Source organism: Polypterus senegalus, chromosome 2 (genome assembly GCF_016835505.1).
Source record: "Polypterus senegalus isolate Bchr_013 chromosome 2, ASM1683550v1, whole genome shotgun sequence".
In the NCBI taxonomy this organism is placed as follows: Eukaryota; Metazoa; Chordata; class Cladistia; order Polypteriformes; family Polypteridae; genus Polypterus; species Polypterus senegalus.
The window spans coordinates 8,087,867-8,104,717 of record NC_053155.1 but is presented as its reverse complement, the minus strand read 5'-3'; the positions used below and the strand labels follow the sequence as shown (position 1 = coordinate 8,104,717).

Sequence of the window (16,851 nt, the reverse complement as noted above, 5' to 3'; positions counted from 1 at the left end):
ACAGGCCAGATGTGACTGCCTACGCCATAGCTGTGTCCTGAAGAATGCTTCCCAGGCTTCACTTTATTAAACAAAATAAAGGTGGTCAAGGACCCAGTGTTCTCTGTTGAGGCCTGTATAGTTGAGATGGCAAAATGAGTGGGCTGTAAAAATGCGTGATCTGCCTCATGAATAAATAAAACAGTTATGGTTTTCTTGTATGCTTTGGTTCTTGTCCTGGTACTGGATGGGCTCCTAATAAACGGATCGCTAGTCACGGTGATATCTTTGTTGACTCCAGCTAAACAAGTCATTGTTTCTTATGTGCCCCCATTTTTAGAAAACAAAATGTTATTTAATGATATGGCAAAGTCATAACAGAAATAATGATGATTCTATTAAGGTGCAGATCTCCTAATCAGAAACATGTTGTCCCATTCAGGTGGCAGGTGTAAATGCTATTGAATAAAGTACATGAAGAACTCGATGTAACTCTGAAATTTAAAGTAGACAATGGTACAATTATGTTATGTTTGTCTGTACAGAGTCAATGAAGTGCTTTAAAAGTGATCAGACAGGGAATAAGGCAAACAAATGTAAGCACGGTGAGATAAAAGGAATGTCCAGTGAGCACTGACAGCTCTTTGAGGAGAACATCAGGTGACAAAGTGAGACATTCAGCAACTAGTGAATCGGAAAGAGAGGACAAACTGACTGCTAAATCTGAAGTAATGAGTGGAGATCAGGGTGAAATGAAAATAAGAGAAAGTATTTCAGCAACACCTGGATATGGAACAGGACAGTCAGTGATGTCCAGCAGAGAGCCAGAGGTAGAAACGAGTCAGAGCGCTAAACACAGAAGAAAGCGCAACGGCTGAAGCTGGTGAAATGTCTGAGAGCAGGATTAGTAAAAATGCGGAGGAGGAGGTGTCATTTGTTAAAGTGGCACCGGAGGACAAAGTCCTAAAGATGGCACTGCTGTGCCTACCCTCGAAACAAATGTAAAAAGTGAGGAGAGCCTCGGTGTGCAGCCACTGACTGAGAGAACGCTTGAAATGGACAGATGGTCAACAAGAGATGCTTACCAAAGAACAACATAGTGAACAGGGCTGCAGGGTAAAGAAAAGAAAAGACAAATCTATTAGCAGTGGACTAGCAAAAAAAAAAGAGTAACAAAGCAGAGAGTTTGGTTACCACCACTACTGTACAGCAGGGCACAGATAGCAGCAAAAGTAAAAGTAGTGTTAGAGAGAAAGGGGACGATGAGACCAATGACCCTGATGAGTCTCACCTCATCAATTAGGGTTGACCAGCCATCTCACATGAGCTTGCACAGAGTTTTCAGTACCGAGAGCATCATGTGGTTTCTGGATTTACTCTCGAGCTCAACAACACACATAATGCACTGGGCAGCTGAATTAGGAATGGCTAAAAAAGAGGTGCTTTGCTTGAAGAACATCATCAGCAAACTGAAACACTACCTCAAAATCAGAACCATGGTAACAGGCAGATTAGTACTACAGCACTACTGTAAAGTGAGCTGAGTGTCAGTGTGGTGGAAAGAAGCAAAGCAGTCTAGCCTTGATGTTTCACATATAGTCTGAAGTAACACAAGAAGCAGGAGGTCAAACCCCTTAAAAGATGGCAGCAGTGGTGAAGAGCAGCAAAGTCCTCAGATGAAGTTCATGATTTACTGATCAACCCACCGACTGATCCTCACCTGTGGCCATGAGCTCTGAGTAGTGAATGAAGAGGATTAGGAGGACAAGGGGCTGAGACCAGGGTCCTGCACTGGGCTGCTAAGCTCCATCTCATGAAGAAGGTGAGCACTTTAGGAATACATAAGGAACTCTGAACAGAACCACCACAGGAGGTAGATGAGGAGGTCTGGGCATGTGATGAGTGTAACAAGATATAAAAAGAATTCAACTCAATAATCAATACATCATTGTGAAAAATCCAACCTTCATCATCCTGAACATGAATTTTTTTCCCAGTATTTGCCACACAGACTGTCTGTTGATGGCAAAAATGAACTGAAGGTTCATCGATACTCTGGAATTCTTCAAATTGTGAACAGTCCTCCGCACTGTCGTAATCGCACTTTAGATTTAATTCTCAGCCACAGCGTTTAGTTTCACACAATATAGTGCTTCAACCCCATTAATGTTTCAAGTCACTTCTGAATTACTAACTAATGCAGTAAGAAATTGAGACTTTTCATCCATCCTTTTTAATCTGCTGATCTACACCTGTGGTACTGGCTAATTGTCTGCACGAGGGGGCTTTAATGACTCTAAGAGTCTGAAACAGAAACAACAGGGTATGGTCCTTGTGGTTCAGACGTGTTGTGAAGTATCATCAAGAATGAGATGGCATAATTATCATGTCATTAGTATTTGACATCACTTCTTGTTGAGTGGCTGGGGTTTATTAGAAGCTCCTATGACAGTGGAGGTCAGTGCCTTCAGTGACTCTCATTTACTCAAATTTCCATTACAGATGAAACTGAACTCGTCAAAATCGCATCACTCACCGGACTTTACTGCAGCAGCTGAGTCCCAGCTCCAGTATCTTGATGCTCTCGGGGGTCAGAGGTGTATGTGACAGGTCAAGTTCTTTAAGCTCTCCACAGCAACTGATGACAGCAGCCAGTGCAGCACAGTCCACAGCAGATAAAGTCATCCGTCTAAAATCCATCTTTAAATCCTTCCCAATGGTGTCTCTAATTGACTCCTTATTCTGTGTGTCACAGAGCCAGTGACAAACTCGCAGAGCTTCACTTTTATCTCCACCTTGTAGTGTCCTTTTAGCTTTCTGCTTCATCTCCTCTAAAAGCTTCTCTCCTGTGATAAAAGAAATAAAGACAGACGGGTCAATTGCAGCAGTAAGAGGGACCATCCTGGATGAAGCTTTACTTTGTTTAAACATGAGGTTTTGAATGTCAATAAAACAGAGCTCCCTATTTGTAAATGTATAGTTTGATGCATTGGTGGCAGACATGAAATGGGACATGAGGGCCAGACCAGTGACACGTATCCAGTTTGTCTGGGAGCCGTTAGTCATTCATATGAGGGAGACCACAGAAATAAGAAAATTCTCAGAGCAGGATAGTGGGCATATTGAGACCAATGCCAATGTGAAGAATTCAAGGCAGGACTCCGAGAGAACCAATCAAAACATCAGAGCACTGGACATGAGAACAATCTAGATGAAAACAGGTTATTTCAACTTCCTACATAAAATTCTTCACATTTACTTACATTAAACTTCATTGTCTATAAATCCCCCACTCCTATATTGTTTTTCAGGTACTTCTGTAATGATTAAACCAATTCTCCATTTTCTGTCCTTCCATCTATCATGGTATTATTGTTAAACTTAACCTGTTTACTGATGATATTCTTATCTGATTGTTTATGTATATTACAAATAGCACCAGCCCCAGCACTGACCCCTATGAGACAACAGTTTTAACATCACCTAATTTAGAAGAAGTCTACCTACACATGTACACCAAGCAAAGACCCTGAATAAGGCTTATTTAACAAGATACACAATTTCTCTTTAATCCTCTACCCTTCAACACACGTTTACAGGACACTCCTGTGACTGATACTAAATGTTTCTCTTGTCCCATCAACAGGAGAGAGTGTATTGATGACAAGCTTTGACTGCTTCATCAAGCCACTCTTTTGGAAAGTCCCTTCTTCTTGGTCTGTGGAACTATCAGTCTACAGTTGACAAAGCAGATTTTATTTCAGCATTCACCATCCAATGTGGACTCTAGGTTGTGGCATTGACTGAGACATGGATCATTCATTCAGAAAATATGACAACATCTATAGCATTTTCCCTCAGCTTCAACTTTGCTTACACCTGATAGGTATACTTATTTACAAGAACAAGAGGTTGACACCCATGGGTGCGACCCCTGAATGCTATCTTTGAGTGTCATGGACTCTCTGTGTCTCGCCCTATTAACATAAACATTGGTGTTCTTTATCATCTTTCAATCTGCTAAGGAACTTAATGAGCTGGACATGCTTCTGCCCTTCATCCTAGATGATGGAAGTCCACTTCTAGTCCTTGTTGTCCAGAACATCTACCTGGTTAGTCCAACTGTTAGTAACTTCCTCACTCTTCTTTATTCTTTCAACCTGTTACAGTGCCACAGACCACCAACTACTCGACTTGTTCAATAATGGAACTGCAACCCCACAAATTGAACTGTTACTCCACTACTCATATCGGACCACTTTTTCATGTTCCATCCTGCTTCTCCCATTATAGTTACTCCCACTATCACTCTCTCGCACCAGTTTCTTTTCCCTAGTCTCCTCTGCTCTCCCTCATCCTGACCATTTCTCCTCCCTTGATGACAATGCTGCTATTGCACCTGTCTACTGGCAGAAGTACTCACATACGCTACCAAGCCACTGCAGGTGATTCAAAATGTACAGTAATGGCACGTCTTGGATTTGACTAACTGAAATGGAGGCATGTCACTCCTCTTTTCAAGTGATTCCACTGTTTCTCTGTAGCATTAGGTTCATTCTTTGATACTTTCCTACGGAGTACTCAATAGGTCATGACCTTTGTATATGGAGTCAAACATGAGGTCCTTCGCTCCCTTCACTCTGTTCTGATAGTGAATGGCATCTTGTGATTCCACCTTTTCATGAGCAGCTCCTGGCTGCTGTAATGAGCAGTCCATAAAGCATTTGAAGTCTCTCTTGCTTTGAAATTGTCTAACTTAAAATGGCTTTGATAGGTAATTTTAAAAAATTACATGCACACATCTTGCCTGAAGAAGGGGCCTGAGTTGCCTCGAAAGCTTGCATATTGTAATCTTTTTAATTAGTCAATAAAAGGGGTCATTTTGCTTGGCCTTTCTCTACATTCATAATGACTAACACAGTACAACACCCTAGTACTACATGCATCAAGGCTTTAAGTGTGTACTCACTAACTTTGTTAATAACACTGTGATAAATATTATTTGGTCCTGCAGATTTGTTTGATTTCTAGCCTATTTAATCTAATTAGAACTTCTCCCTCCACAATTTCCAAGTCACTCAGTACCTCCTCAGTAGTCCCTGTTATCACTTCTTTGCATGTGAAAACATCAGAAAAATGTAACTTTAGGGTGTTTTCTATCTCACAATCTGTATATTTTAATTTATCTTTATCTTTTGTTTTATTATGGAAAAGCATTTGGGGACACCTCTGTTTAAAATATGAATCCTCTTTGATCAAATTCATAGATGCTTACTCGGTAGACCCACAGTTTTATGTCACATCTCTGCTTCTCCTCTCATATGCTTGTTGCTTTCACACTTTACCCAGGTATGACTATTACTGTAACTTCTCTCTTGCACCCCTGGCCTAGCTGAGAAAGTTACTTGATTCCCAGCCATTGGTGGTAGAATAGAGCAAACTTTCCAGCTGGGAAGCGGCTTTAATAAGTTTTAATATTTAAGCACTAATAAAATGGATAATGCCATAAGTGAAAGCATAATGGTGTGTGGCAAAGTGGGGCTGCACCTCAGTGGTCCATGGCTGAGTGTAGATCTTTAAAACAAAAACAGTGTGCTCAGACTTTGTGTGTGTATGTGTGTGTTGATGTGAAGCCAAGCAGCCCTGGAATCATTAATGTGGAAATTGTCCATTCACTTTTGCACATCAAAGCACAATCTGCCCAGCTGGTTTCCTCTTTGACATTCTCTGGGTCATTAGGCAGAGCTCACTTGCACCTACAGAGTCTAAAAGGAGCTTCAGAAGGATAGATGAAAACAAGCAAGAAAAGGGGAATGAAGGACTGGAGGATAAGAGGAAAGAAAAGGCAAAGAAGAGCTATAGGATTTTGGCAGAGCCACAGAACAAGGCAAGCAGTCAACCAAACAACCAACTGCTCCAGAAGATGTTACAGGATGATGAGGGATGGCAGTGAGAGAAGAAAGAAGGGTTTGTAGGGTCTTCCAAGATGCCAAAGGATGGTGGCAAGGACACAAGCTAGTTTAAGAGGTGAATGCCCTGCTGGAGGATGCCTTCTCTCACTAAGCAGACCATAAAGGGTGAGCAGAGGAGATGTTGTTGGTTTGGAAGGAGGCACAGAGACTTGTGGGTAGTTTTAAGGGACATATACTACCTTTGCTTTAACGTTGGATTTGTGACCTGTTTGTTGGGTTATTTGTTTAGTGACTCCACCATGGAGTTCTTATTTTTATGAAGGATCACTTTTGATTTAAAACACTTTGCTTGACATAAAAATCAATTTGCACTGATTTGCACCTACTCTTGTTCTTGTGCATTGTCACTGCCCTAGTCATCCTTGCTCTCATGACTATTGGTGAACCGGGTTTGAGATGATGGCAGCTGTGGGCACCCAGGTCATTACAGGCAATTTACTCCATACAGCTCTGGTCATCCTGCAATTCTGTAATGATGACTCACTTGTCCAGTTATATAGATATATTTGGCTAGAGTTCAGTTCTTAAGTTCTGAAATTGGCTGCTTTGCCTACTCTTATGCTCCTGACATTACCAGCAGAGACTACAGCAAGGAGTGATTATGTAAATCAAAAATGATGCTGTAAAAAGATCTTTTCAGCTTCATGCACAATTAATGTTTGATACATTTAATTTAAACCAATTCTTATCTCTTTTCAGTGAAAACACAGCCAATTAAGTAATATCCGAAAGCAGCATTTCTAAGAATCTACACTGACAATGCCACAGAGCTTTATACACTTTCTACTTCTAATTCTCAAAATCTGCAGGTAATTCTTAAGGAAATGCAGAAGCATTAACAGGCAAGGGACATTTTGTAGTAGCCAAGTAACATAACACAGTTTTATCATAGAAAAGGAACACAGGAAAAGTTCTGCTCTATTGTCCTACACCTCCTACACCTCCTACACCTCCTACAGCGACACACTGCACCTCATTCATGATAGTTACTACTAAAATACTGACAGAATCTCTTTGGATCCTACCCATGATGTTTCTTTCCAAATGCCTTTTAAACTTCCAACTATCCTGTCTGTCACACACACACACACACACACGGGGACAGCTGAAGGACTCCATTCCATAATTGTACTGCCACACCAGGGATTGGCATTGTATCTTAACACCTTTCTCTCTTCTTCAGAGCACTTTATTGCACCCCTATGGCAATAAGGGTGCCTAGTGAGAATGAAGCTGCTTATGTTAACCATGAGCAAGGACATTCCATTAATGCACAAGTCATCTGTGATGCCAAGATGTGGGTGACAAATATTGTATTCCACTTGCCTAGGTCAACTCATGATTAATTTATTTAAATAACCTGGATTTGGTCACATAATGACCGCACAAATGCATCATTTTGGAGATGCTTCAGAAAATGGGTATGGCACTGTTTCCTACCTCCTTCTGACTAACAAAGAAAATAAGAGACATTGTTCATTTCTAAGGGGGAAATCAAGAGTGGTACCACTGAAACCTGTCACTATACCAAGGTTAGAACTTACAACAGCAGTGATAGCATTCAAAATGGACAAAATGTTAAAACAAGAACTACAGATTCCCCTGCAAGAGTCAATCTTTTGGACTGACAGCACCACAGTACTAAGGTACATCACAAATGACAGCGCACGATAAGAGAGCACATACAACCCTCGCAATGGAGGTATGTCGCATCTGCACAAGATCCTGCAGATCAGGTATCAAGAGGATCGACAATAGAAAGCTTCATCAAAAGTAAGACTTGGATACAAAGCCCAAACTTCCTGCTACAGCGAGAGCATGAATGGCCTAAGAGACCGGATGAGGTGGACTTGTCTACTAGCGATGATCTGGAAATCAAAAGGTGTGTAGTAAATTTTACAAGTGTAGAAGAAAAAACTGAACCAGTAAAAAGACTTGTAGAGTATTACTCAGAATGGGTCAATTAAAAGAAAGCAATAGCTTGGTTCCTTAGGTTTAAAGAAGTTCTACTGCATCTGAAAGAAGACAGAAAGTCAATTCAATATACAGTCAGTCAATCTGGACACAGCCCAGAAAGACAAAAAACACAAATCACAGAACATATGAAGGAATACAAATCAACAGTGAGACTAAAGCCACTGTCTCTAAATGACTTGTCTAAAGCAGAAGACAAACCTATTCGCCTCAGTCAACTACCAGCTTGCCCAGAGGATGTTAAAGCCTTACACAAAAATCAGCTTGTAAAGAAAAGTAGTAAAACTCATCAAACTGGACCAAGTCCTGCAAGAAGAAATATTAAGGTTGGAGGAAGACTCCGCAAATCAGCTATGCCAGAAGAGGCAAAACACCCTGCAATCATTCAGAAGAATTCACATATTGCTACTCTTATTATGCAACAAGTTCATAAAGAAATTGGACATTGTGGGTGTAATTACAAGATGCTACAACCTGAAACTCCTGGGTAAAGGGTCAGGTCATCAAGACAATGCCAGATTGAAAAGGGGCAGTCAGAAGAGTTTGTGTGCAGACCAAGACCAGCACACTGGACAGACCTGTGAACAAACTGGGCCTGCTCCAGGAAACAATAATGATTGAAATGACTAATTTTTCTTTTTGCATGCTTAGTTTAAATTGTGTTTGTGTTTTTACCGTAGACTTTAAGTTTTAAGTTTTTTAAGTCTGATTTAAGTTTAGTAAAGTAGTGAAGGCTCTTACTAAGTAATGTTAAAGTAATTGATTTCTGCCGTAGCATAAACCAATTAGGGGCCGGATGTGTAAGAGCCATTTTCCTAGTTTTATAAGATTCATTAATATTTTACTAAATGACAATGCATAATCTATGGGAGGTTCCTAAAACCCCCATAAGTTGAGTGAAATTGGTATATTTTTGCCATCTCTAATAGTTTTGACTAAACATTATTCTTTAGTTAATGACCAGCCTTGCCATGTGTAAGGTGTGGAAGGCATATGGTTTTAAACCATGAGACTTGAGCTCAGAATCGTGGCCGGTGATGATAAACAGAGAGAGTTACTGTGCCAGGAAGGGCATTCTGCTGGCTGAATGGAGGAATGACGGAGTGCACGCTGAGGGTTGCTAATTGACACATTGACAAAACAAAGGCAGTCATCGGCAGGCAATCGGTGCAATGATAAGGATGTACGCTTGTGTTTAGGATCAAAATGTTGCTCAGGGGCAACAAAAATTTCAGGAAACTTGATATCTGTGTCTATGTATCACCCTTAAAGTGATGGGTAGTTTGAATGAATAAATCAAACTCTTAAACAGATGTTATGAAAAAAAGTGTAAGGCAATAGGAGGAATTGGGATGTATTTTCACCCATCGTTTTGTTTTCCATATTTTCAGACATCAGTTCTCACCCTTTCAGTTTTTTTGTACAGGAAATAACCCTCAAGTAATCCTTAATAGAGTCAAGAAAGGAACCAAAAAACAAACCAACAATTAAACCATGCTGGGCACTGGCATTGCTGCGTTCTTCCATTTGGTCTGCAAGGGGCCCCAGAGACCTTCCAGTGCCTGGTGGTCAAACTGCTTGTTCCACACAGTCTTTACAGAGCTGCACATTTAGACAATATATTAGCTTTTTCCAGACCCTGGGAGGTCCACTTACTCCATCTATTGTCAGTCCTTCAGACCTTTCAACAGGCCCACCTTCACATTTACCCCAAGGAGTGATATTTAGGTCTAACGATAGTCAAATTATTTGTGTTGTGTGGTAGATCAGAAACAGGTTAAATCAAAGGTCTCCAAAATGGAAGCCATATGAAACTGGCCTTGGCCAAAAACTAATTGGCAGGTTCAGGTCTATGTCAGCCTAACAATTTATTATGGAAGGTTTGCAATCCATCTTTCCTAGACAGCCAAATATTGCGGATTAGGAGTCAAAAACCAAACAAGCGTTCATTGATGTTAAACATGCTTTTCATTCAGCACCTAGTCTGATTTCTCCCATTTTATGATGTCCTTTTATCCTCAGATGGATGCATCTGACACCATCAACTGGTTCTGTGTTAAACTGGATCATTGATGGGGCGGAATCTCCACCACAGCGGAAAACCAGGTGTGCAACAGTGGAGGAAGAAGCCCATGTCATTAAGTGTCACACGGCTTCAACATGACCTACTTGGCTCTGAGTTTACTCTTGTAATGGATAACACTCTCTTGTGGTTGACGGGCCCATCATAAAGATGTTTTTGGATAAACAGCCCTACTATCCATGCAATGGCTTGTCAGGTGCCCGTATGTCCCTAGGGCACAGCTAAGGGGGGCATTGTCACGTGTTTGACCATTAATGAGGCTTAATGGGGACTGATTTAGAGGTGTTAAGGAATTTGGTGTGACACCACCGCTAACATGTTTCCCACTTTCACCTCCAGGCTTGTGGATAACACCCAAGAATGAAACAACAAAGACTCTGCCTCTTCAGGTGTCACATTTTAAAACTTCCCCATAGAATGGAGCCAATGTCAGTCTGATGACCGATACTGAAGGAGACATACCAGTGCCATCTTGTTAGTTTGGGCAGCCTGTTGTCTTTATTTCTTTTGACAGGAGAGAAATCCAAACCTTTGAATTTATTTGTGATTACGACATATCCCATGTAATGGGTTGTTGCCATAAACAATATGGTAGTGCTCATGAAAATTGGGGAAACTTAATTTAAGTTTTAAAAAATAGCAGTGGGCTTCAAACGGAGAAGGAAGAAACACAAAGTAAAAGAGAACTATCAGGATAAGAACAAAAGACAAGACATACACTGCAGGGTTCACCAGAAGTTGGGTGAATTTTGTGCTCCAATGGCACCTCTGGCTGGTGATGAGTGACCAGTGACCTTTGTTGTCCGTTTGAGCCTGCTGACGACATGGCTGCCATTGCTGTTTCTCTTTCTGCAGGTTTCTTCTTGGAGCGGCTCTGTGCAGTGCAACTCTGAAATGAATAATCTGAGATGTGGACACAATAAGCTGAATAAGCATACTGGTCAGGTCAAAGCAGATAATGCAGCAGTGAAGTACGAGCCGGTCAGGCTCCAGTTTAAAGGGACATAAGAAGGTTCCTTACTGATTCCTTACTTCAGGACCCCCAACACACACACACACACACATACACACACAGTGAATCAAGAGCTCTGCAGGTGACATTTGAAATTGCTGAAATTGTCATTCACAGTTTATTACTTTAATACCAAATCTCTTTTGTGCCTCAAAGATTCATTTAGTATCCTGAATTCATAAAGGCACAAGATCTGCACCACAGGACGGATATGTTCATGGCACATGTCAAATTTTCCAAAGTCTCTTTGATGGTCACTTGCTTTTAATGGAAATCTTGTGTTTGTTGTTGAACCAAGAGCCATGATAGTGGTCAAACTTGCCATACCAGCAAAGCCTTCATGAAGCACCGCCGTAGTCAGGATGGATGTTATTGGCTGTCAGATTGTGGTGAATTCACAATACTTTGGAAATGTGAAACTGTGCTGGATACTCATGTAGTTTGTCATTTCCTGCAACCACTAAGTAATCAAGTAACATCTTCAAAGTAATGAGATCAGCTACTGCAGTCTTTAAGTGTGACTTGCATTCTGCCTAGACATCGTGTAGTGTGTAGTTGGCTTACAACTGTTGCATTGCTGTATTACCTTTAAATTAGATGGACTAAAAGTTGAGACATTTTTGCTGTCTTTTAAAGGAGGTCTTCATATTCAATCTGCAGTTCATCTAAGTTCATCCATCATATTGACAACCAGTCAATCAGGTGTATGCAACAATTATGTGATGTGAAACCCCCGGCATGAAATTTTATAATAAATATGCCTCGTCTGAAAGCAACATCAGAAGAGAAACAAGAGCAATGGAAGAGTGATGTCAGAAGAGAAAACAAAGGCACAAGTGATCACTTTTCATCTGATCGTCAGTTAACGGCATTTCATGAACATCGATTGCTAAACACCACCCTGGGACATTCACCCTTGGCATCTCTAATTCCTTTCAGTAAGCCTTTTTTAAGATTATTCATCCAGGCTTTACTATAGATCTTATTTTCTATCCCTTATTATTGTTCTTTAATAAATACCAACTTATTTTTATCTTTCTATACTTTGTCTTTATATGTAGAGTGATTGAACAAATAAAGTAAAATTATTTTTGGAGCACCTGAAGCAGTACGGAAGTGCCATAAGATCCATACTGTGAGTTTTTTTGAGCTGCGGACGAAGAGCTCTGTCCAGTAATGAACAGAGTGTTAAAGTAAAACATTCACTGGTTGATAAATGGCCTATAAGTCAGGGATGTTGAGACTTTGTATGTTTTGAATATATTATTGGAGACCAAAGGTAATATTTAGATATATCTAAGACATTGCACGTTGTCCAACCCTATGATAAGTAAGTCTCTTAGAGTACTAGGGAGAGTGGACTGTGCATGTGTTATTCCTTCAGCACTTGTGTGAGTTAAAGTGCTATAGAATATCGTGCTGTGTATACGTCTTTCATTTGGTACTGTTGTGGTTAGGGTCTGAGTATATGTGTACATCTATGTATGTGTGTGTTACTATTAAAGTGCGGGAGTAGATCAATCCAATAATGAACCTGACAAGTGTAAGGAGTAGACAGATGATAACACAAGGCCTGAATGAGATGCCAACATAAAAATAAAAATGGGTATACTGGTGTCCAAGCAGAGCTGGACAGGAGACCCTTACATAGCCAGGAGGCCAATATAATGGAAAGACAGGGGAAGCCAGCCTTCCAAAACTACACTAGGTGGCAGCATTCCCAAGCCTGCATCTCCATTCACACATCTGCAGGGCATTCTGGGAATTGTAGTGTCATAGGGCAGCCCTGAGTAGGTGCTGCCAGGAGGAGCCATAGGGATTTCCTGTCACTACTTCACGGGACATCTGCCTGACCCAGAAGAGCTTCCTCTATGTAACATCCTGGCATCAGAGGTACTTCAGGTTTCTGCATTAATGGTGCCGCTCTGCCTCACCCAGGGGTTTTGGGGTTGGGTGTTGAAGAAGGGCAAGGCTTGTCTGGGAAGAGTGAAGGATGACAAAGAAAAAGAGAAAAGGGAAATAATTGAATTGTTTGGTGAAACCCTGAAGAAACCTTTGTAAAGGTATTTCGTTAAAATAAAAAAATGAATTGGAATTTGACTGGGATTTAGGGATCTGTTGTGCCCTCTACAGGTGAAAGGATGTATAAGCTAAAGCTTTATAAATAATAATAAGTCAAGCCAATGCAAATATTACAGTAATGTATAACTAATGTATATGAAGACGATAAAAATGGCCTTCTGGACTAATATCAATAATATGGATTCAGATCAGAGGTTCACACACTTATGATGTTATTGGTTTGGTTAAAAACATAACCAGATGAAAAGTTAAATATGTATATTTATAATGTGTGTCCTGTACTGCATGTTGTGCTGTTAGTTGTGTTCACTTTTTAGGCCAATGGATGTGACACCGGCACAAATTCCAAAAATATGGTGAGGATTTCATTAAAGATGGAGGCAGTTTCAGCACTGGATCAGCTTCAAATACCCTTGTGGATCTCTTTCTGGTCTGTCATTAACATTCTTTCTTTCTTTCTTTCTTTCTTTCTTTCTTTCTTTTTCCTGGTACTCTGTGATGGCGCTATATATGCTGCTGCCCCCCTGGCATAAGCATGCATAACTGTGATGCTAAGTAGATGAAGTGAGCAACACAAGAGGGCCTTGTTAATGGTGGCACATTGATGAACCTCTGGATGTTTGTTGTCACCTGTGTACTCACCACCTGTAATTTTTATTTTCCAGTTTTCTTTGGCCATCCAAACAGAATTTTTGCTATTAGGTTGGACATTTTGATTCTCTGCTATTATAGATTAATGCTGTTTAATTTTGATTATCTTTTGTAACTCTGTTTAGTCATTATTACTATTATATAGCACTTTGAGCTGCTGCCTTGTATGATAAAGTGCAATAAAAATGAATGCTGCTACTGTTGTTGTCTCTCCATGTATGCATAAAATTATTACAAACCTTTTTCTGGCATTATGTATTTTTAAAATATTTATCCCATTATACTTTCAAATAATAAACACATCCTTTAATATTTTTGAGTCTCTGTGATGTTATTCTTAGTTTGCTGAGAGGTCACAAGAGTTTTTAATAGACACCAGTGACTCATGTGAGAACTGGCAGAGGAGAGATTTGCTCACATTAACAATCTTCAATATTGTATCTTCATATCTTCATTTTTATCAGTTAACAATTTAAATTAGCACTAGAATCCCTGAAGCCTACGAAAAAACTTGTAATCCCGTGCCACCTTAAATCCCTTCGCACCTCTCCATCGGAGTCTTTTGTGTTGTAAATGTGTCAAGCACAAGCAGCAAGAAGCTTGCTATCCCATCACTCCCACTGACAGAGCTGAAGTCCATCGCAAACTTCTCAGAGCTCAAGGAGAGGTGCGAAGAATTTAAGGTGGATCGGGATTACAAGTTTTTTCATAGGCTTCAGGGATTCTACTGTTAAAGGAATGAATAGAGTCAGCTGAACTTATTCAGTTCTGGAGGTCATTCCAAAGTCTGGATGCTATACAGCTGAAGGCCCTGCTGTCACCCACAGAATGTCACGTTAGTGTGGGGCACAACAGGATGGGCAGAATCGGAGGACCTTAGTGGGTGAACAGGAGCGGAGAGATGGAGAAGGTCACTGATGTAGTGCTCTGTGAGGCCATTTAAAACTTTGGAAGTCATTAACAGAATTTTATTTTCAATCCTGTAAGACATAGGGAGCCAGTGTAAGCAAAGCAGACTAAGTGTGATGTGTTCACTGTTGATGGTTCATGTTACTCTTCCAGCAGATTTTGAATTACCTGGAACTGTGATATAAGATTAGAAAGAGTACATGGAAATAGGGAGTCACAATAATTGATGTATGATGTGATAAAAGCAGGAACAAGTTTCTCAGCATTAGAAAAGGATAAGAATGAGCAAACACAGCATATGTTACAGAGGTGGAAGTAAGAAAATGTCCTAATGTGGTTTATGTGGGTGGAATAAGAAAGGGAAGAATCAAAAAGGTCACTAACACTCCTTGAATCAGAAGAAGGTCTGCTGAGATCACCATCAAGAGTGACTGAGAAGGAGCTCACGTTCTTGAGTTGTGCTTTAATGCCAATTTGCTGGAGATCAGTCTTGTTGCAATTTAATTTTAAAGAATTCTGCTCCAAACAGGCAAGTAATGAGATGAGAAATCTCTGATGAAATTTCACTTTTAACATTGAAACAGAGTTGATTATCATCACATAAAAATGACAACCCAGTTCAAAGCTACGAATGCTAAGGCCAAGGGGAAGCATATAAATACAGAAGAGAAGAGCAAATGGCAGAGGACAGAGCCCTGAGGAACTGTTTGTGTGACTGGCACTTTGCTGGACCTGCTGTTGCCAAGACTAAAAAACTCTTGCCTGTCAGTCAGATGGACTTAAACCACTGGAGGACAGTGCCAGAGGTACCCAGCATGTTCACCATCCTAGACAGAAGAATGTCATGTCTGACCTGAGTGTCAAATGCTGCACTGAGATTTAACAGAATTAATATTTTGGTTTGTCCAGAGTCTGCTGCCATAAGGAAATCATTGGTTACCCGTAGCAGAGACGTTTAACAGCTGTGCCGCACCCTGCAACCAGACTGAAAGGGTGCCATCAAATTATTAGAAGTTAAGTAGTTGGTGAGTTGGGAGGATACAACATGCTCAAGAACTTTTGACAGAAAAGGTAAGATCATCACCAACAAGACCCGACTTTTTTAACAGTGGGGTTACAGAAGCGATTTTAAAACTGAGCAACACAAAGCCAGTGTCAAGGGATAAATTTATTATTGTTGTAACATTCAGGATTATGGGGTGAAGGCAGGACTTAACAAGTGTGGTGGGGATGGGGTGTTGATGGAATAGGGGAAGACAGAAAAAGAACAGAAATGGAACTAGCAAGGATAGAAGGACAGATATTTTTAAGGTTTCGGAAAGAAATTTGATGTTTACAGCTGAGAGGAGGGAGAGGTAATGAGACAGTAAAAAGTACTGCTTTATGGTCAGAGAGTCCCAAGTCAGTGCTGTAAATGTTGCCAACAGATAATCCAGACGTGCAGGCCCAATGTAGGACCACCAGAGTGAGTAGGAAAATCAACATGTGTCAAGTCAAAACAGTCCAGTAAGGTTAGGAATTCATTTCTCAGCTTACATGCCAATATGGATGTTAAAAATGCCAAGAAGAATGTCTCTCTGGGAAAGGGAACTTAACTAGGTTAATAATTCAGTCAGATCATATAAGAAAGACACAGGAGACATTTTGGGGGATGACAGAGGACAATGAGTAAATAGGACCAGATTTCGTTGTTAGTTTAAGAGCCAGACACTTGAAAGACAATGAACAATTAGGATTCTTGTGTTAGGTCTTGTAGACACAAATCAAAAGCACATGTTTATTATATCAAATATGACCACTTGAATGTGAGTTTTTACCTTTGTGACAATTGTGCTTGTGTGATGTGAAGGTTATTACAACCACACACAGACATTATTTGTCATTTGGGATTATCTTTTACAACTAACAAATTTACACAGGCTGCTACTCAAATGAAATGTATTAATGATGTGAAATGTACCTGCTTGGATGTGAAACACACACAAACACATACATGCATGAAAATGTCTTTATTTGAAAACAATATTTGGACGAACATGACATCTGAACAATCTCTTTTTGTTCAGTCTTATACTTGAATAAAAGCTCATTTGTTTTGTTATAGCTTTTGAGAAAGTGTTTATTTTTTATTCCAGGACACGTGGAAGGAGGAACAGAACAGAGGGCTCAGTACCCCAATATATACAATC

The 16,851-nt window shown here is 40.3% G+C and overlaps 2 protein-coding genes across 6 annotated transcripts in view; one reads left to right on the top strand and one right to left on the bottom strand.

Annotated features, from left to right (window-relative positions):
- LOC120521855 (NACHT, LRR and PYD domains-containing protein 12-like) overlaps positions 1-16,851 on the top strand; it is a 1,152,437-nt gene that overhangs the window by 835,595 nt on the left and 299,991 nt on the right. For all 3 annotated transcript variants that reach the window (XM_039743177.1, XM_039743172.1, XM_039743176.1), the window contains one exon: positions 3,770-3,775. In XM_039743177.1, coding sequence (XP_039599111.1) covers positions 3,770-3,775 — 6 coding nt within the window. The remainder of the gene's footprint in view (positions 1-3,769; positions 3,776-16,851) is intronic.
- Positions 1-16,851, bottom strand: part of LOC120521953 (NACHT, LRR and PYD domains-containing protein 3-like) — a 105,525-nt gene that overhangs the window by 67,086 nt on the left and 21,588 nt on the right. For 2 of the 3 annotated variants that reach the window (XM_039743220.1, XM_039743225.1), the window contains exons 2-3: positions 10,741-10,911; positions 2,516-2,825 (exon numbers count right to left, since the gene is read on the bottom strand). In XM_039743220.1, coding sequence (XP_039599154.1) covers positions 2,516-2,825; positions 10,741-10,843 — 413 coding nt within the window. In that variant the 5' untranslated portion in view covers positions 10,844-10,911. The remainder of the gene's footprint in view (positions 1-2,515; positions 2,826-10,740; positions 10,912-16,851) is intronic. The other variant, XM_039743224.1, reaches the window with a different exon arrangement.